The sequence below is a fragment of the Littorina saxatilis genome, linkage group LG1 (assembly GCF_037325665.1).
Source record: "Littorina saxatilis isolate snail1 linkage group LG1, US_GU_Lsax_2.0, whole genome shotgun sequence".
Lineage (NCBI taxonomy): Eukaryota > Metazoa > Mollusca > Gastropoda > Littorinimorpha > Littorinidae > Littorina > Littorina saxatilis.
In genome coordinates, this window is record NC_090245.1 from 85001406 (window position 1) to 85022351 (window position 20946).

The 20946-nt window shown below is 39.2% G+C and overlaps 1 protein-coding gene across 3 annotated transcripts in view; it reads left to right on the plus strand.

The window, feature by feature from the left end:
• LOC138982157 (ras GTPase-activating-like protein IQGAP1) overlaps window positions 1-20946 on the plus strand; it is a 92414-nt gene that overhangs the window by 46262 nt on the left and 25206 nt on the right. For 2 of the 3 annotated variants that reach the window (XM_070355391.1, XM_070355383.1), the window contains exons 6-21: window positions 1209-1276; window positions 2798-2889; window positions 3538-3559; window positions 5053-5231; window positions 6691-6819; window positions 9749-9839; window positions 10458-10618; window positions 11159-11252; window positions 11712-11872; window positions 12415-12624; window positions 15188-15269; window positions 17743-17906; window positions 18730-18820; window positions 19457-19621; window positions 20044-20186; window positions 20625-20795. In XM_070355391.1, the coding sequence (XP_070211492.1) occupies window positions 1209-1276; window positions 2798-2889; window positions 3538-3559; window positions 5053-5231; window positions 6691-6819; window positions 9749-9839; window positions 10458-10618; window positions 11159-11252; window positions 11712-11872; window positions 12415-12624; window positions 15188-15269; window positions 17743-17906; window positions 18730-18820; window positions 19457-19621; window positions 20044-20186; window positions 20625-20795 (2023 nt within the window). The remainder of the gene's footprint in view (window positions 1-1208; window positions 1277-2797; window positions 2890-3537; window positions 3560-5052; window positions 5232-6690; window positions 6820-9748; window positions 9840-10457; window positions 10619-11158; window positions 11253-11711; window positions 11873-12414; window positions 12625-15187; window positions 15270-17742; window positions 17907-18729; window positions 18821-19456; window positions 19622-20043; window positions 20187-20624; window positions 20796-20946) is intronic. The other variant, XM_070355399.1, reaches the window with a different exon arrangement.

The following is a 20946-nucleotide window of genomic DNA, read 5'->3' on the forward strand; positions in this document are numbered from 1 at the left end:
AACATCAACAGCACAAATAACCTTGTCACCCATTAAAATAAGCTTAAAGTTGGACAAGCTCTCCACTTTTCCCCCATTCTTTCTTGATTCTGTCTCTGCATTTCCCCTCTGTCATTTACCTTTATTTATAGTCTGTGGGGAAGGAACAAAGAAGAGAACAATGGAAATGAGATAATTATAAAAGTACACACTTGGTATTGAAAGCTAACAACAAAATGGAAAAATATATGCCAGCTGTTGTAATCAAGCATGGTTTCTTTTAAGGGGTGTGTATGAAAAGGATGCTGATGTTCCAAAATCAATGGTAGAATGTATCAGGAGGGAAAAAACACTTGAAGGCTGATCATACACATGCACGCATGCCCTTCATTTTACTCACAACGACAGACAAGACGAGAGCGAGCTGTAAAAGCAATTAAACGAAGTACACACACGTTTGCACACACGCTCACACACACACAGCTATACATTTTTCATTAAGGGCAGGCATCTTCAGTGTAAATTCCCCTTTAGCTTATTAGTATTGATCTTCTTGCACAGTGCGGTGCAGCAACCACTTTGACCTTTGCATTATGGATGTTTGTTGTGCAATTTGGCTAATACATTATACATGATTGTAGCGCAGAGGAATAATCCAAAGCTATCTGCTTTGTAACATTCAATTATCCCGTGTATGACAGAGATAAATTGCTCACAAAGGTATTGTGCCTTCACAGGAAAATGTCTTGGCAAAATCTGTTTCTCACAGGAAAGAAGAAATATGGCTGTAGATATTGTTGTCTTGGTCTCACTGTCTGTTTTGTGATCTCTTTCTCTCTCTCATTTTTTCTTCTTTTTTCTCTTTTTTTCCCCTCTTAGTTTTCATTTTGTTTATAACTGCATGGGATTGGGGGGGGGGGGGGGGGGGGGGCAGCAATGAGAAGTCATATGTTTCATCTGGAATAAAGTGTTAGTTACTTTAGTGTTAATGTTAATTGGATTGCCACAAATCTGTAAAAGGCAGAACTCGGCATAAAAGGCGCATTACATAATCATGAGGTGTTTCAGATTTGTTGGGACATTCTGTCATTTTGCCATATATATAGAGTTCTTTCCACAACCTTTATATATATCCAACAGTGTCAAAACAGCTTTTTTGTTCTTGCTTGCTGGCTTGGTTATTTGATTTTGTTGTGTATTACATACTTGTTTCTGTGTTTGCTTTCCAGTCTGTACCTATTCAAGTTGGGTCTGGCTCCACAGATACAGGATCTCTATGGAAAGATAAACTTCACAGGTATGGTTCTTCTCTTTTTTTTCTCAGAAGAACTTGGTTTAATGGGTTGCTTACTGAGTGCTACAGTGGAACGCACATTTTATGACCTAAATAATGTGAGAAATTCAGGTCTTAAAAAGGAGGGAGTCTTAAATAAGGGTTAATTTGCAGAGGTTATATTAAACTTATAAACAACAAAATCTGTGAGAATACAATACAATACAATACAATAATCTTTATTCATCTCTAAAAGAGAAATTACAAGCTTGACTGTGTGTCTGTAAAATCAATCAATTAGTCAATCAATCAACCATGCATGTAGTAACATTCGCATCGCATATTCACATCATATCGTTACACGCAAACATTGTACCCACACACTTACTAAAATAAGCCTACAAATAGAAGCAATGCATTGCCTGTTTAAAAATTATATCACATTATCACCTTATCACTGGGTCTTCAAAAAGAGTCTCAAATCAGGGGGTCTTCAAAAATAAAAGGGGGGGTTCCACTATATTCAGACTTGAACGAAGAATAAGTCAGGCATGGGAATTGTCCGCCGAACGGCGGATTTCCGTTGAAATTTTTTTTTGTTCCGCCGAAAAAGCGAAAGTGTCCGCCGAAAAAATAAAAGGGGGATGCACACAAAAAAAGCACCGGTTACTTTTGCCTTTGCGCAAAAGCCCGCGAAAATTGTCCGTACTTTGTTCACGCACTGCTACCGCCTGCCTCAGTTACTTGAACTTTTATGTTTGAAAGTAAACCAGATTGCACAGATTGTGTTACAAGTTACATTTTCCTGTTTGTCTCAACAGATCAATTTTTTAACAAATTTAAACCATATAATACATGTATATATATTTTTCCTTCAAAAAAGCAAAAATTGGTACTAAAAACTATTCTAAAAACAGAATTTAATGGCAAACTTGGAGCTCAGATGACACCAGATTGCACCATCTAGGTTCTTTGGAGAATTTTTTTCCGGGGTGGCATGCCCCCGGACCCCCCTAGTAAGGCTAGGCGCTTCGCGTCGTCGACTTGACGCTTCGCGTCTTCAGTTATACATTTTCAGCCTTTTTATTACAATTTTCAATTCCCATGCCTGATAAGTGCATTTTTACATTTAGTCAAGTTTTGATTTATACTTAAAAAAAAACTATACAATGGGCGCCTGCAATTTGAAGCCTTTTTGATGACAGAATACCTCCCAGGAAAGGAAACCTTCTGTAACCCATGTGTCTGTTATCTTGGAACATATTACACTACCTGTTCATGACAGGCCATCGGCAATGTAAGGATGCTTTTGGCTGGTGTAAAGGATGTCCTTTTATCACAAGTGCCACTGTATTACTATATGCGAGTGTGTGTGTGTGTGTATGCCTGCATTTGTGAGTGTGTGTACAAGTGTGTGTGTGTGTGCGTGCGTGCATATGTGTGAGTGCATGGTTGTGTGTGTGTGTTACAAGTGAGTCTTTGTTTAGTGTATTATACTAGTAGAACTGCATGTTATGTAAATGGGCACATGTTGCTTTTTTTCAGAGGAGGAGATCAGTGCCATGCGGAAGGAACTAGACAAATATGGAATTCAGATGCCTGCCTTCAGCAAGATTGGTGGAATTCTGGCCAATGAGGTACGATGGTTGAAGAGTTCACTGTTAATAATAATAATAATAATAAATGAGCATTTATATAGCGCAACATCATAACTTTACAATTATGCTCTTTGCGCTTGACACATTTAAAATTAAAACACAGTTATACAAGCATTTACATCTACATTCATAGTCAGCAACGCTTAATTAAAAGCATACACCATCAAACATACATCACAAAAGATTCTTCCACTAACTAAATAATAAAAACATGAATAAAATAGGTAGTGAAAACAAGGAAATACCAGCTGAATACCCTGTTGTGGTTGTTTTTGAAATAAAATGTTCAAAAGATAATTATATAGAAGTCCAGCACTGTTAAACAGACATGCTAAGAAAGCACTTATGCATTGTGCAGTGTATTTGGTTGTGGATTGTCATTGTTTTTCATCTGTAAATATTTGGCATGCACACACACACTCGTACACGCACCTAAAAGATTTCATCTGTACACAGTCATTCACGCACATGTAAGAACAAAAACATTATAGAACTTTTTTTCAGTGAAGATTTTACAGAAAAGAATCTCATTTGCGGTAATATTAACCACATTTCATAATTCAGCTTCAATGCAAATGCACTTTAAATACTGTAGAAGTTTACATTTCTCTGTTGTTTGTTTTACAGATGTCAGTTGATGAGGCAGCATGTAAGTATGAATTGCTTTATTGGCAAATTTAGTCTACCTTTAACTAATGAGGCTTGACATATGCTTCAATATCACTGTTATTTTGTCATTTCAAAAGTCCAGTATGAGGTTATCTTGCTATTTTATGATCGACCAGATATTATTTTGTCAGTTTCCAAAATCCACCTAGGCCCCTCAGAATGTTAGTATTCTATGACGTGGTTTGTCAAAATGCCAGATGTTACCATGATTCAGATTATGTGGTAATGCATTGAGATTGGTTGAAGAGCTCCCCTTGTGTAATAGATAAAAAGAAAGGTGATCGTTGAATTCTGGCTGCTCATTTTAGAAAAAGAGGATTGAACTGTTTGGTAAAAGGAGAGGACTTTATTGCAGCAGATAGAAGTATCTTGAGCATTATGTTTGTCAGTAACGAAAGTTATTACTACAGTGGTACTTGATATATATATAAGGCTCCTCTAATGAGAGGACACCTCCCATGAAAAAACACATTCTGTTGCCCCTGAATGTGTCTATTAAAAGTATTATCTTGACCAGAATATATCTGTTATGACAGGCCAGTTGCAACATAGGGACACTTTTTAATGATCCTAAGGGTGTCCTTTCATTGCATGTACATGTACCAATGAAATATGTGACCCGTTCTCACAAAAGGGGGCCTAAGTCGGAATTTGGATATTTGGAGTTATGCATATCACTGGAAACTGCATTTAATAAGCTTTAATTTGATACCAAAAAGAAGTTTGTGTGAAAAAAATTGCGGAAGTTAAGTAAGTTACAACCGGACCATGTTCAAGGACGCCATTTTGAGAAAATCGCGATTTTTTTCCTTCCCTAATTATAGTGTTGTGAGCGAATTTGTGTCTTTGAAGACATAATTAACACATTTAAATAATAAAACATATGAGAATCTTCAGACTTTTGGCTGATATCAGACTTAATGTGAGCCCCAAAACAACGATACAGGGGGCCCGGTAGCTCAGTTGGTAGAGCACTGGACTTGTGATCGGAAGGTCGCAGGATCGAATTCGGGCCGGGACGGACACGGGTCAACTTTATGTGCAGACCCAGAGACGGAAGCCATGTCCCACCCCCGTGTCATCACAATGGCACGTAAAAGACCTTGGTCATTCTGCCATAAGTGCAGGTGGCTGAATACACCTAAACACGCAGACACCTGGGTAGCGCGACTCTGTTGCTGCTAGCTTTCCACTGGGAGGAAGCGACCCGAATTTCCCAGCAATGGGACAATAAAGTAAAGAAAAAATGAAAATGATTCAAAGCAGTTTTGTGGGTTTATTCTCAGAGTCTGAATTACTACCTACATTATTTTGGAACCATAAGTCATATTCAGACTTTTTCAATTCCATGCACAGTGGAGCAGTGTTATGACTGTGTTAATTGTCAACTGCAATGTAATTTCTCATTTTGAGATTATTAAGTTTTATGGTATTGTATATTGTATTGGATTGTATTGTATTGTATGTCAACAGTACATGCTGCCATCATTGCAATCAACGAGGCCATTGACCAGCAAGTTGCAGAGGATACTTTCACAGCTCTGCAGAACCACTCAGCCATGCTGGTCAACTTGGACCCTGAGGTCAAGCAGGAGTTACAAAACCAACTCTACAGTGCCAAGCAGGTCAAGGCTGAAAACGCCAAGAACAAGGTCAGTTGCAAGGTCAAGGTGACTGGTGCTTTTTTTCTGCTTGTTTAGTTTGTTCCTTTCTTCTTCTTTATTTCAATTTTTGTTTGTTTCATACATGTATATTTTTTCATAGTTCTGCTTGAAATATATTCAGGTGTGGGCTGAAAAGTAGGGTGAGGGCTCAGTTATGTATTTTTTGGTTTAGTATTTCCTTTTTCTTCTGCATTTTCCTTTCTGTTTTGACCTGTACACAAAATGTTGTTTCTCTCTCTCTCTCTCTCTCTCTCTCTCTCTCTCTCTCTCTCTCTCTCTCTCTCTCTCTCTCTCTCTCTCTCTCTCTCTCTCTCTCTCTCTCTCTCTCTCTCTGTGTTTTCAACAAGTACTCTAACACTGTGATTCAGGGTGTTATTTAGGCTACTTATAGCTTAATTAAGTGCTGAATAATCTGCCACATGTAAAAGTAAGGCAACTTTTTTTTTTAAGTTAGATGATACAGTTGATATAGTGTGTTAAGAATCATGAAGCAGCATATAAAAGATAAAACTAAATTACAAAACTGTGGTCAAAACAATGTTACTTTTTGAAAACATTTACAGGATCTTCCAAATGAGTCAGACATATTCTCCACTCCTAAGACAGTGGTAACCCTGAACATTAATTCTGTTGTAACTTCAGTTGCATTAAGAATTGCACTTTTTTTTATAGAGCACTGCAGATCAGCTTTACAAAACAAACATGCACTAGCAACAACAAAAGAGCACAGATTTTGGGGTTGTCTTTTTTTCATGCAAATTGCAGTATGTGCATGTCCACTGACTGTTTTGACACAGAATGTTTTTACTAACGCACAAATGTTCGTGTTTTGTTGGGATTTTTATGAATGCAGTGGTTTGATATATGTCACTACATGTATATGTTTCCCCAGACTAATCATTGAATGGTCCTTTATACAATGTAATGATATTCAGATTTACTTTTTCCTTGAAATGTTCCCATTATACAGTGAAATCACTTCCCTTTCAAGACTAGTTTCCCTGATTTTCTGTTAGTAACATAATAAAGTACCTCCTTAAGACTTCCTCACTTGTAAGACCCAGATTTTTTCTAGACTTTTTTGAGGTCTTCAATGTATCTCTCTCTCTCTCTCTCTCTCTCTCTCTCTCTCTCTCTCTCTCTCTCTCTCTCTCTCTCTCTCTCTCTCTCTCTCTCTCTCTCTGAGTCTCTCTCTCTCTGAGTCTCTCTCTCTCTCTCTCTCTGAGTCTCTCTCTCTCTCTCTTTCTCTGAGTCTCTGAGTCTCTCCTCTCTCTCTCTCTCTCTCTCTCTCTCTCTCTCTCTCTCTCTCTCTCTCTCTCTTTCTTTGATTTAGAGTGTATAACATACTTTTTTCAGTAATGTTTCTTTCTTCTGGCATTTTGGGCTATTTTGTGAAGGCTTGATTTCTTACCTTTTTTATACTTCTTTAATGGCTGGCTCTCCTTAGCTGGAAGAAATAAAGCACTTGGCACAGAAACTTCAAAATCCATCGCTCATTCTCCACGGTTCACACGAGATGGCACAATTGAATCGAGGAGGAGACAGTCCGCTGGCAAACTTTGTCTCTCCACCTGCTGTTAGTATGAATGAGAATCAAGGAAAATATATTCGGACAAATCTAATCATTTCACCCTCACCCTTTGGTAAATTTGCTTTATCCAGCATGCAGTCATGTATTTTGTTGGTGGAGTACTTTCCCAGTGGTGTATGCAGTCCTTTGGTGTTCCTGTTTGAAATGCTGTACATCTTGTACATGAGCTGTTTCCATTAGTTTTTGGGTTTTTTACAGTATGTGTGTTTGTGAATGTGTGTTCCTTGTGCACATTGAGTCGGCTTGTGGTGAGATATGTTCGCGTTATAAATTCTCGTATTATTATTAATATTGTTATTATTGGGGTTGGTGGACTTTACAGCATGATTGTCATCAGAATCCCTTGCTTCTAACCTTAATGTTGAGAGCATTATCATCCATCTGTTCTTACTGAAACCACTTACAAAGTGCTTGTGGATACAACACTTTACCATTTTACAACATATTATGTTAACAGAGCTTACCATTTGCGTTTAATACATCCTATGGTGTACAGTATATGTACGAATTTAACTGTTGCTGTTCACCCAAAGCTGAAGCGATACTTTTATCTGAGATTAGTATTTAAATATCTTTAAAATGTGTGTGTGCATTTTCATATTGAGAAGAAAAGAAAGAAACTCTGCTTACTTTGTCAACATTATTTTGTGTGTGTTGTTTTTTTGTTCTTTTTACATTTAGTCAAGTTTTGACTAAATGTTTTAACGTAGGGGGGGAATCGAGACGAGGGTGTGGTGTATGTGTGTGTGTCTGTGTCTGTGCGTGTGTGTGTGTGTAGAGCGATTCAGACTAAACTACTGGACCAATCTTTATGAAATTTTACATGAGAGTTCCTGGGAATGATATCCCCGGACGTTTTTTTCTTTTTTTCGATAAATGTCTTTAATGACGTCATATCCGGCTTTTTGTAAAAGTTGAGGCGGCATTTTCACACCCTCATTTTTCAATCAAATTTATTGAAATTTTGGCCAAGCAATCTTCGACGAAGGCCGGACTTCGGTATTGCATTTCAGCTTGGTGGCTTAAAAATTAATTAATGACTTTGGTCATTAAAAATCTGAAAATTGTAAAAATAAAAAATTATAAAACGATCCAAATTTACGTTTATCTTATTCTTTATCATGTTCTGATTCCAAAAACATATAAATATGTTATATTTGGATTAAAAACAAGCTCTGAAAATTAAAAATATAAAAATTATGATCAAAATTAACTTTCCGAAATCGATTTAAAAACAATTTCATCTTATTCCTTGTCGGTTCCTGATTCTAAAAACATATAGATATGATATGTTTGGATTAAAAACACGCTCAGAAAGTTAAAACGAAGAGAGGTACAGTAAAGCGTGCTATGAAGCACGTGCAGCGCAACCGCTACCGCGCCAAACAGGCTCGTAACTTTCACTGCCTTTTGCACTAGCGGCGGACTACGTTCAGTTTCATTCTGTGAGTTCCACAGCTTGACTAAATGTAGTAATTTCGCCTTACGCGACTTGTTAAATTTATCGTGATTTGTTTTCAAGCTTTTGTTGTACACTGAATACCATAGCTTTTTTTTTCTTTAATAGTTTCTGTCTCTGGCATTTCATGCTTTCATTCCTCACTAGATTGGTATTGTGAGCTTTGTGTGTGGTTCTAGAATTTGACAGATGCTGTCCTGATTTGGTTAAAAATAACATTGCACACAAATCTCTGTCTAGAAAATTACCTTATTTTCAGAGATAGGATTTCTGCAAATCATCTGAGTTGCATTAATGTTGCATGCATTGGATTGAACCATTTGTTGTGTAGCTGCTAAAGGGACAGCATATGATGCTCACAATCACATCAACAAGTGATTTGGTGAAGACTGAGTGCTTTGTATTAAACAACTTTTTTTGCACTGTTTTGTATTGGATATTTATGATTGCATTATGTAAAGTTTACATGATTGGAAGACACTAGCTGTTATATGTTGAATGTGTGTATTTTAATTGAAGCTGAAAACATGACTCTTTTGAAATTTAGTGACAACATTTGATTTGATTGGGGAGATAACCATATGTTGTCAGTGTTGTTGCTGAAGACAGTAGTGTTTTGTTTTTGTTTTTCCATTCAAACAGTAGGTAGGTTTCTGTATTGTGTTTTGAGTAAAGTTGTGTTCTGTTTATCACCCAGTTAAACTTTTGATAGCATCATGAATGTTCATTATGTACAAATCCCTTTGCCATTCCATCAGATGTGCTGCCGCTCCATTCACTTCCCACAACTTGTACACTCTTCATTTCACATTTATTTAGACTTGAACATACAATAGCAATCTTTCATCAAAGTTGGTAACACTTTAACAATTGGTTTCTTGTCAATTTGATTAATTGAGTGTGCTTGGCATATATATACACTTTAAATAATTGGTGGGCTGATGGAAGAATTAATTAGTCAGACGAAAACAGGGTGGTTTATGGATTAAAACAATTCTATGACAGCAAATTAAGGGGGTGATGGCTTTTGTAGAGAGGATCAAGCCGTTATACTTGCATGTTAGATTCTTCTAGAATATTACAGACCATGTAGAGAAGATCTCAACATTTGGGAAAATGACTTTGATGACCCTTTGGTCAGTTGCAATCACTAGAAATTGTTCTTAATGCCTGCTAGTCGGTTTTTTGTGGGATTAGTTTTTTCTTCATCATATTGGCAACTTCTTTTAGACATGAATAATGTTGAAAATGTCAATTGTCAAAACAAAACAAAACAAAAATAGATAAACAACAAGCTTTCAATGGCAATTTCTTTTTGCTGGAAATGTTTAGCAATGCTTTGAGGATTTATTTGACTTTTGCATCTTTTTTTCTTAAAGATTAACTACATATTTTGGCGTAGGTGATCCTGATGAAAGTGTGACACCTATTGATACCTGTATTTTATGTTTTCAGAGCATAGACCCAGAGCGTAGCTATGACCATGATGTCTATGATGAGCTGCTGACCCAAGCTGAAATTCAGGGCAACGTCAACAAAGTCAACAGTAAGTGCAAACTTTGTTTCTCATTTATTTTATTTTATTTTGTATTAATTTTTTTCATAACTGTAAAGCGTTATACATGTAATAGTTTAAAAGAATTGGTTTAAATAGTGTTTTATTCATTATCATGTTTTACAAAGCCATGTAATTTAGTAAACAACAGAGGAGCACAAGAAGTTAAACCTGTTACAGTGTTAGAATTATGCGTTTAATATTTTATTTTTGATTATACATGTACTTCACTCTATAGACGTTCATTAGACTTCCTCTGATTACCAGAAAGATTAAGTCCAACATAAGACATTGATCCAGAGATATATATGCCCAAAATCATATTTGATGAATGAGTCTTTAAGTAAATGCAGTGTTGTTACCAGACACAGGGGGCAATAGGTCAGCTGGATATGTCAAAATATCCTTGCTGCAGAAGAATGTTGTGAATAATGACTCTTGTCCAAAAAGTATGCGTAAATGACCGAAGATCAAAAGCCTGGAAACAACACTGTAAATGGTTCAACATGCGTTACTTTTCATAATATTAAAGTAACTTTAGTAAAGGATACTTCCCTTTTCATGATACCATTTCCCAGCATTTTTATTAAGCTTTGTTATTTGTTGCAGCATCTATTGCCTTGGAAAAGCTGAATGATGCCTTGTCGAAGGGAGACTTGTCGCTTCTTCTTGCTACTCTCAAGTCTTCTGCTCTCGGGCTAAAGGATGTAAAAGATGAAAATGTGGAATTCTACGCCTTGAAGCTGATTGAAGCAAGAGAACTCAAGAAGGTTTGGAAATACATGTAATGTTTGTCGGCTTGCTTGCTTCATGTTTAAGTCTGGTTGTGGTATTTGAAAGATCCGTAACTTTGATTAAAAGAAACCAAGTAAGTAACTTCTTTTGGCAGTGTGTAGACATGAAAGGGTGAAAACCTTCACTGCATTTGTATTTGTAAGCAATTGCATCAGGGGTCCCTTATTTTGGAGTTCAAACGAAAAGGTCTTCCTTGTGAGTAAATGGAGATCAATATTGACTACAGTTTGAAAATAGTGTTTATGTAGCAAGTTTCGGCAGTTGGTTCTACTGTTTCACTACCTCCAGACACAGCCATCCTTTAAACAACTGCAATGGCATATAAATACATCACTGTGATGCCCAACTTAATTTGAATTTATGGCAAATGGTTGCACAATTGACTTACACATTGTCGAGCTTTTGCACAAATTTAATGTTTACTTCACAATAAGGGGGAGTTTTTAAACTGTGCATATAACATTTTCTAATCTGTTTTACTGATTCATTTTTACTGTGTTCTTTTCTGCAATCAGAACAACAACAATGGGGAGGATGTTCATCTGGACAAAGATGAGCTCCAGCAAGCTATCAACCAGGCAAACTTGGAAGCCAGCGCAGAATACAAAAGTGAGTAAAGCTGCTTTTATTGCTAGGAAAAACAGATTGCTATTCATTATTGTAACCATCTGTCGCTTGTAATTGAAGGTTATGTGAAGTGACTGTCTTGTCTTTATTTCATGTTCTCTTTACAACTGTTCAATGTACATGTTCAGCTTATAAGTTTTTTTGCGTTTTAAATACAGGCTGGTTTGAATACAATAATTCTTTGTTGTCCTTTGTAAAGATTTTCTTATTCTTCTCCCTCACTTCAAACTGACTTGATGCTCATTTTACAAGTTGCTGATTGTGTGTGTGTGTGTGTGTGCGCCTGCGTGTGCGCCTGCGTGTGTGCCTGCGTGTGTGTGTTTTAGTCTTTTTTTCAGTTTCTTTCTATTTGTTGCTTTTGGTTTTGTTTTGTTTTTTTACTTTCCTCCTGTTTGCTTTTCTTGTGTACTTTGATGATTATCTTCCTCCTACTGTTGACAGAGGCCCAAGCAGTGAAGGCAGTGAACGCCGCCATCAGTACCAAGGACCCAGCAGAGCTTCTAAAGGCTCTGCAGAACTCTTCAGCACAGTTCCCTCAGGTCTACGACTTTGCAGCACCACTTTACCTGGAGGAACTCTCTAGCATCAAGGCAGAAAAACAGGTTTGTCTGTTGTGAACGATTCAGTCTTTGAGTGCTGGGTTAGGTGTAGCTTTTTAGGAAGGTTGTGTTGGAATTTGAAAACTTACAAATCAGCACCAAGATCAAAAATTCAACTGAAGGTGTTTGAATCATATAGAAGCAATAGAAGTGTGTTATGTTTTTCCCTCCATCTCCCTATCCCTATTGAAAAATGCCTTTTGGGTATGTGACGATCTAATTGACATTTGCATGGTTCAGATAAAGCACCCAATAATTACGAGTGAAGATTCTAGCTTGTCACAACATTCACTGAAAATTGATGATACTACAGTGGAACCGCCCCCTTTTCAGATCCGGCAATTTAAGACTCCCTCCCTTTCAAGATCTTGTCTCAGATTTTCTGTTCATAACCTTTGTATATTTACCTCTATTTTAAGACTCCCTCCTTTTTAAGACCTGATTTTTTTTTAGATATTGGGAGGTCTCAAAATGGGGGCTCCACTGTAGCAGATCCTCAGTGGTCAAAGAAAAACTGACCTAAAAAGTCTTTCTGGTCTTTACAGGAAGAGCTTGACTTCGATGAAATTGCAGCAGCACTTATGGTACTGAACGCAGTGGCGGCCATCAACCAGGCAGTGGATGCAGGTGACCCCCAAACAACCCACACCTCTCTGTGCGACCCCCAGGCCCACCTGCCCGAAGTGGAGGAACACAACGCTGACAGCTACCAGTCAGCTCTTTCAGAGCACAAGGCCACCAAGGCAGAAACGCAGGTAGGTTGTGTTTTGTTGGCTGAACTGGAAGGAGGGGAGGGGAGGAAGGATGGACAATGGGTGGCCGAGTGGTAACGCACTTGCGCTCGGAAGCGAGAGGTTGCGAGTTCGACCCTGGGTCAGGGCGTTAGCAATTTTCTCCCCCCCTTTCCTAACCTAGGTGGTGGGTTGAAGTGCTTAGTCTTTCGGATGAGACGAAAAACCAAGGTCCCTTCGTTGCACACTACATTGGGGTGTGCACGTTAAAGATCCCACATTTGACAAAAGGGTCTTTCCTGGCAAAATTGTATAGGCATAGATAAAATAATGTCCACCAAAATACCCGTGTGACTTGGAATAATAGGCCGTGAAAAGTAGGATATGCGCCGAAATGGCTGCGATCTGCTGGTCGATGTGAATGCGTGATGTATTGTGTAAAAAATTCCATCTCACACGGCATAAATAGATCCCTGCGCCTTGAGTCCGAGTCTGGAGATACGCGCGCGATATAAGACTTCATATCCCATGACCTCCCTTCTTTGTCTCTGTTACTTCAGTATGGGTATATATGTTGTATTTTTATAGCTCAATAAATACATCATGGACTCAAAAAAATATATGATAGTGCAGATTCCGATTTGGGCGAAGAACTACTTTGCTCCCGACCTTTGACCTCGCGCCGAACAATGTGACACATTTGTATGAAGTTCCAAAATCGTATTGCACGGCTCAGAAAACCATATCAGTTGCACGCAAAAATGAATCTCAGAACTGATCTGATGTATGAGATGCAATAAGCAAACGTTTCTTTCATTATGAAAGCAATGCAGGTGGGAAAAAACGAACATTCAACTTACAAGATAACCAGATGCTAGCGAACCAAAACAAAAACACGAGTACCCTCCCCTTGCTTCGTTAGCAGACGACTTTTGAGAATCTGTCAGACCGTCCTTACCTGGCACGGTTGGGCTTCGCTATCATCAGCTGTTTCACGTGTTTTGCGAGCAAGTCTACTCTTTTGCCTGGCTCTGCAGTAAGTCCACATTGGCGATGAAGGTATCTAAGAACTTAACATGTGTGTATTTTTCCGTAATCCAGTCATATTCTTTCAAAATGCAATCAAGCGGCGGTGACAGACTTGGGTCCTGTTTTCCTCGCACCCATACCAGTTTAGGTTCATGCAAACACACTCGCAAAACATGTAGATACATTTCAAATAGGGAGCAAATGGTTAAATCTACATATGTGTTCCCTAAAATTTGCTTCTCTGTCAATAAGACTAATTGTATAATAATGCGTTCGAAAAAAACAACGTGGAATCGATTCTGAATCGAGTCGAGTAAGCCAAATGGGGGCCAAACCGGTTTCCCCGTTCCGCCGACCTGAAACGCAAAAGAATTGTGCGCTTCAACTAAATGGATTTCTATACGACTTCATTACTTTCTTGCAACTTATGAACCTTTACTTAAAGCTTTTAAACGGTCTGAAAGTAGTGTTACCGCGTACTTATAGATGCACTCATTCGTTTTATTTTTTCAGCGACGGTCACTTAGTTTAAGGTTGCAAAAAGGCCAAGTCTCGCTGAAAACACTGTTTCACACTCCACAGATCGCAACAGTGCCGCTAGTAGTCTACACTTTGTGTTTGATGGTAGAATGGGATATACAGATTACAACACTCGTGGTTTTTTATATGGCTTGTATTTCAGTCAAGACCCAGCGGGAATATCAATCGAGAGCCACTCGCCAAAGGCTCGTGTCTCCCGATGATATTCATCCGCTGGGTCTTGACTGAAATACAAGCCATATAAAAAACCACTCGTGTTGTAACCTATACATATAACATGACAATGAAAGAGAGAGGAAGGATATGTGTGCACTTAAGCAAGTCACTGGGGGGAGGGGGGGTAGAGAAAAATAGAGATAAAGTGTGTGTGTATTTATACAAATCACATAACTGTGTGGTGAGGGGGGTAGTAGGAGAGAAAGTGTGAGAGCATGTGTACTTTGACAAGTCATGTAACTGTCTCAGTATGTGTGTATGCGGTTGCTTGTTTAACTTCAACTAGTCATATAATCTGGTGTGACATTTTCTGGACATGGTCCACCACTCAAGAAAATGTTAGCAGGAGAATTTTAAAGATATTCATTGATTCAACTACCCCCGTATTTCCAAATGTGATTATTAAAATGGAGACCAGGTTGAATGTTTCACTTGTCACCAAGGAGTTTCCAATGAAAGAACCTTGGTAAAAAAAAACTTCATTTAGGTCTTGCTTTAGTGACCTTAGTAAGCAGACTGTTCACAAATGTGATTATTAATTGAGACGTTGAATGTTTCAATTACTTGTTACCAAGGAATTGTCTATACAAAATACATATGAAGAAGTCTCTTGATTTTAATGGCGATGCGCACACCACCCGTCACGAAATAGCTGAAGTCGGCTCCTGTGACAAAATCCCCATGAACATCACCAAGTGGGCAACCAGATCCAAATCAAGATAAAAGAACCTTGTTGAACAATTTCATTTAGGTCTTGCTATAGTCAGCAGATCATAATCTTGCAATGTCTTTCCTTCCTCAGAGTGAAAACCCATTGCTGACACATGCGGACATTGTGGACTGCATTGGGACAGTTCATCAGAAGGTGCAGGAGGAACAAGAACGTAAGATAACTTTTTGTCGCCGTGTTTCTTCTTTGTACTTTTGACTGACTCTTTGCAATTCTGAGCACAGAATTAAAAAAATAAGAAAAGTTAGTTTATGTAACGTTTAATTTTGGACAAAGCCAAACATTCACACGTACCTCGACCAAATGGCCCTTGCGATGGACAGGCACATAATTATCAGGTAAATAAAAGAACGTATCTGAGAATCTGTTGAATTTGATCTTAACACTTTCGCGACGGGAGGTGACTAAATTAGTAACAGCGCTGACACGCCCACGGACGGGAAGTGACTATTTGAGTAACAGACATACAAGGTACACGACTCGTGATTGCTTCCCGGTTTTTGAAGCTTGCAATAAATTGAGTTGTTTCCCTTGATACACGTGACTTACTCTTCCTCCATGTGCAAATTAGAGAAGATTTGAGTGGTTTTTTCGAACAAAAAAAATGAATCAAAGGCGAGCCTTGTCACGGGAGGAGATTCTCCGGATGTTTGATCTTGAGGATTCTGTAGATCATGATTCCGACGTGTTGTTTTCGCCTCAAGAAAGCGATAATAGCAGTGATATTGAGGAAGAAACAGTCCTGTTGTTGCTAGTATGAGTCGGCAAACTACACGTGGTAGGGTGGTACTGCATGGATCTTCGAATCGTGTAGTTGCAAGGGGGGCGTGGCAGCACTGATAACAATGGATGGCTGGAGCCTCCTAATCCTTTTGGAAATGTTCATAGGTGTACAGTTGGGACTTTGTTGTGAAAATGTGACTTATATTCAATATGGATTACCTAGACATCATTTGGTGAGTCATGTCACAGTTTTGTTTCATTTGAGTCAGGATGCTGTGAGTGAATGCGGGATTTGCTTGTTTTTGACTCACATGCGAAGCAAAAGTGAGTCTATGTACTCACCCGAGTCGTCCGTCCGTCCGTCCGTCCGTCCGTCCGTCCGGACGTCCGTCCGTCCGGACGTCCGTCCGGAAAACTTTAACGTTGGATATTTCTTGGACACTATTCAGTCTATCAGTACCAAATTTGGCAAGATGGTGTATGATGACAAGGCCCCAAAAAACATACATAGCATCTTGACCTTGCTTCAAGGTCAAGGTCACAGGGGCCATAAATGTTGCCTAAAAAACAGCTATTTTTCACATTTTTCCCATTTTCTCTGAAGTTTTTGAGATTCAATACCTCACCTATATATGATATATAGGGCAAAGTAAGCCCCATCTTTTAATACCAGTTTGGTTTACCTTGCTTCAAGGTCAAGGTCACAGGAGCTCTTCAAAGTTGGATTGTATACATATTTTGAAGTGACCTTGACCCTGAACTATGGAAGATAACTGTTTCAAACTAAAAAATTATGTGGGGCACATGTTATGCTTTCATCATGAGACACATTTGGTCACATATGATCAAGGTCAAGGTCACTTTGACCCTTATGAAATGTGACCAAAATAAGGTAGTGAACCACTAAAAGTGACCATATCTCATGGTAGAAAGAGCCAATAAGCACCATTGTACTTCCTATGTCTTGAATTAACAGCTTTGTGTTGCATGACCTTGGATGACCTTGACCTTGGGTCAAGGTCACATGTATTTTGGTAGGAAAAATGTGTAAAGCAGTTCTTAGTGTATGATGTCATTGCTGTCAAGGTCAAGCATGTGAGTCGTATGGGCTTTGCCCTTCTTGTTTGTTGTTGTACTGTCTCCTTATTTCTGTGTAGAATTTTAACAATATTTCAGCTAATTCATAGGTTTTACACCTTGTTTGGTTATAAAATTATTTATAATACTTTCTGTTAAAAAATAACTTTTAAAAAAGCAGTGGAAAAGAAAACACACACAAAAAAACGTTAAAAAACACAAAATATTATTATCCTCCTTTCACCCCCCCTTTGCTAAAACAAATCGCGTGACAAACTTATAAATAGCACGACTGAACTGGGCATCCATTTTTTAATTAGTACACAAAATTTGGTGGTGATTGGACTTAATTCAAGCTTGCTAGACAGATTTCTTTACAGTTACTGTTTTTTGGGAAGTTTCTTGGTGGCAAGCTTGGGCAGGCAGGACGTTAACGCCGTGGCAATGCTAGTCACAATAGTGTTAATGCATGGGTGGGATTGTTTCGGTATATGCCGGAAATCCGGATTCGTAATGTCTGTGGTGACGGTTTTTTTGTTATTAATTATACAAATCCTTCAGCGTCTGGGGGCCCCCAGACCTCCCCCCCCCCCCCCCCCCCCCCCTTAAAATTCTTCAGGATTCATGACATTTTTCAGTCCCACCCATGTTAATGTGGCGCGGCAAAATGAATGACCATAAAAGTATATCATATTCGGGTCTCATATAAAAGAATACCTTTCCACCACCCTCTTTTTTTCACCCTTTCTTTTTCCTTTATGCTAATGAGATTGAAATTTTAATGTTTTTGATGTCTGTAATTCTCACAATGACCTATGGGCTTACAGGCATAGAGGCTATCAAGAGCATTAACGAGGCAATTGAAAAGGGAGACGAGAACGATACGCTAGCGGCGCTGCAACTGCGAACAGCAAAACTGAGCAACATTGATCCTCTGCAGGCACTACACTACCAGGTCCTGTTGGCCAAAGAGAAAGACAAAAAGGCAGAGGTATGGTGTATGTCAGTGTGTGCGATTTTGTGTTAATGAGCGCTTCTGGGGTGATAACGCAAGACAACTCCTGTGATCTTGCCGCGAGGTGGCGCCAGTTACCAGCCGAAAGAAAGAAGGGGCATAACCTCACCAGAACCGACCATTGTCTGTTTACCATATAAAATGCACGACTTACACACGAACCGTTACCAAACCGATATGCTATTTGGGACCAATGCAAGTTTTTTTTCCTTTCTTGTGTGATCTTGCCGCTAGGTGGCTCCAGAGTCCAGAGTCCAGTTACCAGGGCATAACCTCACCAGAACCGCCCATTGATATGCGTGTTATGTCTCTTTTTTATGATTTTGGACTCTGCAGATGTCTGTTTGGGGTGGGGTGACATTAGTCCTGTAATTTTCACTGAATAGCCCAAAAAACATGTATGTCATGTGTGTTCTGTTGAAATCCGAAATGGATAGATAGTTTTCTGTTGAAGCCTAAACCCGGATTACAGATATCCACACATACATACACTCGCATAATTTGCCCTAGATTTTTTTTCTCTTGCCTGTCTTAATAACCAAATGGTGAGAAAAATGTGCACACATAAGCATAATCATACATGCACACGCACCCACACGCACACACACACACACACACACCTTCCACACACACACACGCCCACGCTTACACTTACAGTCACAATCATAATCTGAGTAAACACAGTAGAAATACTCTGGACCTCCTCCCGCCTTCCTCTATAGCATGGCACAATCTGTAATCTGGTTTCATGCATCATTACGTACAGTTTGCTGTGAGCAGTGTTGTACATTTGCTTCAGAACACCAAAGATGAGGCAGCAGTATTGTGGCTGGAAGAGATTCAGTCCACAGTGGACCATGCCAACAGTAACGCAGAGGAGGGTGTCAAAAGTGAGTGTCATATTGCAAGAATGAAATAAAATGCTTTATATCAATCAATCAATCAATGAAGCTTATATCGCGCATATTCCGTGGGTACAGTTCTAGGCGTTCTGCAGTGATGCCGTGTGAGATGAAATTTTATACGGCCAGTAGATTGCAGCCATTTCGGCGCATATTTACCTTTCACGGCCTATTATTCCAAGTCACACGGGTATAGGTAGACAATTATTAACTGTGCCTAAGCAATTTTGCCAGGAAAGACCCTTTTGTCAATCGTGGGATCTTTAACGTGCACACCCAATGTAGTGTACACAGGGGGAGGGTTCGGACACCGAAGAGAGTCTGCACACAAAGTTGACTCTGTGAAATAAATTTCCGCCGAACCTGGGATCGAACTCACGCTGACAGCGGCCAACTGAATACAAATCCAGCGCGCTACCAACTGAGCTATATCCCCGCCCCAGCATGGCCATAGTGCTAATCTCTTGTTCCCAACTTCAGAGGGTTGAGTAAAACTTGTTATTATTATTATTATTATTATTATTATTTAAGTTATTGAGACATCACAGTGCACTAAGAGTTTTATAGACCAAATAGAGAAAATGAATTATTCAACGAAGTGACAGTCTGTCTTCTTTTCCCCAGTGTCTAAAGGCATACAGGCGGCCAATGAAGCTGTCAAGGCTGAAGATTCTGATGCCCTGGTAGTGGCTTTGTCAGGTGACGCCCGCTTGCAGGGTGTGAAGAGCGAATGTGGCGCCACGTACCTGGAGAAGCTCCAACATCTGCTGGAAGAGAAGGCAGCATCAGGTTGGTGAACATGCTCATGGTTTTACAGGGATATTGTTTGGCATCGACAGTAGGCTAAACGCTGACATTTATTTCAAATCGAGCAAAACGTTTGGTCATTTCGGCATCAATAGCCGCTGAAGCTTGTTTTAAATTGCTGAAAAAATGTGCCTCTTTTTTTTTCCCCCGCAGAGCTGCCAAACCATTTCATGGTGACATAAGTAAAGACTGCCTTAAAGTTTTGAAAATTGCTGACACTTTATGGCCATCTCTCTCTCTCTCTCTCTCTCTCTCTCTCTCTCTCTCTCTCTCTCTCTCTCTCTCTCTCTCTCTCCTCCCCCACCCCCCTCTCCCCACACCCACTCCCAGGTCACTCTTTTGGTGTAACATAAAAGCCACTTCAGCCCTTCTATCCTGACAATGTGAGTTATTTTTCTCTCCAGGTGAGTGTGGCAGCGGATGGATGATGAACCGTGTAAAAGATGGCTCCAAGTTTTTCTACAACATCAACACAGAGGAGTATGCCTGGACTCGCAGAGATGATGTGGCCAAAGATTTCTCGCTGCTCACAAAAGACGAAATTCAGGTAACGATCCAGACACTGAAAGTCATTTAGGAAAATGAGAGAGAGAAGAGAGAGGGAGCAAGAGTAAGACCATCTGTTTGCATTTTTTTCAGGTTTGTGTGAGGGAGGAGGTGGTAGGAAATGTTTGCTTGCCTGTATGAACACACATTTTGAATATTTGGCCTGTTCTGAAATGTAGTACCATTAAAATTAATGCCAATGACCTTTGGAAACCAAACTGCTTTATTTTTTTCTTGCGTATTTTTTTTTCTGAACAGAAAAGTCACTTAAAAAACATGCAAGAGATTTCTGAGATGATGTTGTTTAATTTCAACATTTAGGGGGAAGCGTTTTACACTTTGGCCCTTTTCAGTGCAAGCCTTCATTATTTGATTATGTATACCTGTTGAGCATACGTATATTCCATCAGCTGTCATAGGTTTATTGTGCATTTTCCAGGGAGTTGTATCTGAGGTGACGGTGGAACACAACAGACAAATGCTGTTTATAGCCAACGAGGACTTCATTGTGCGGGTGCAAGCACACATCCGGGGGTACCTCGCCAGAAAGGCCTTCCGCGACCGTAAGCAGTACCTGTCTGAACAGCTGCCTGCCATCACAAAAATACAGGTGTGTTGAAAATGTTAGCTCAACAGAAAAAAAATGTAAGCAAAAGGTAAATGAAACAAATGTGTTAATGTTTTCTTCATCTGATAATGAGGGTCTTAAACCTTAAAAATAAAATTTGAATCACATCTAATCTCAACATTGCTGAAAACCC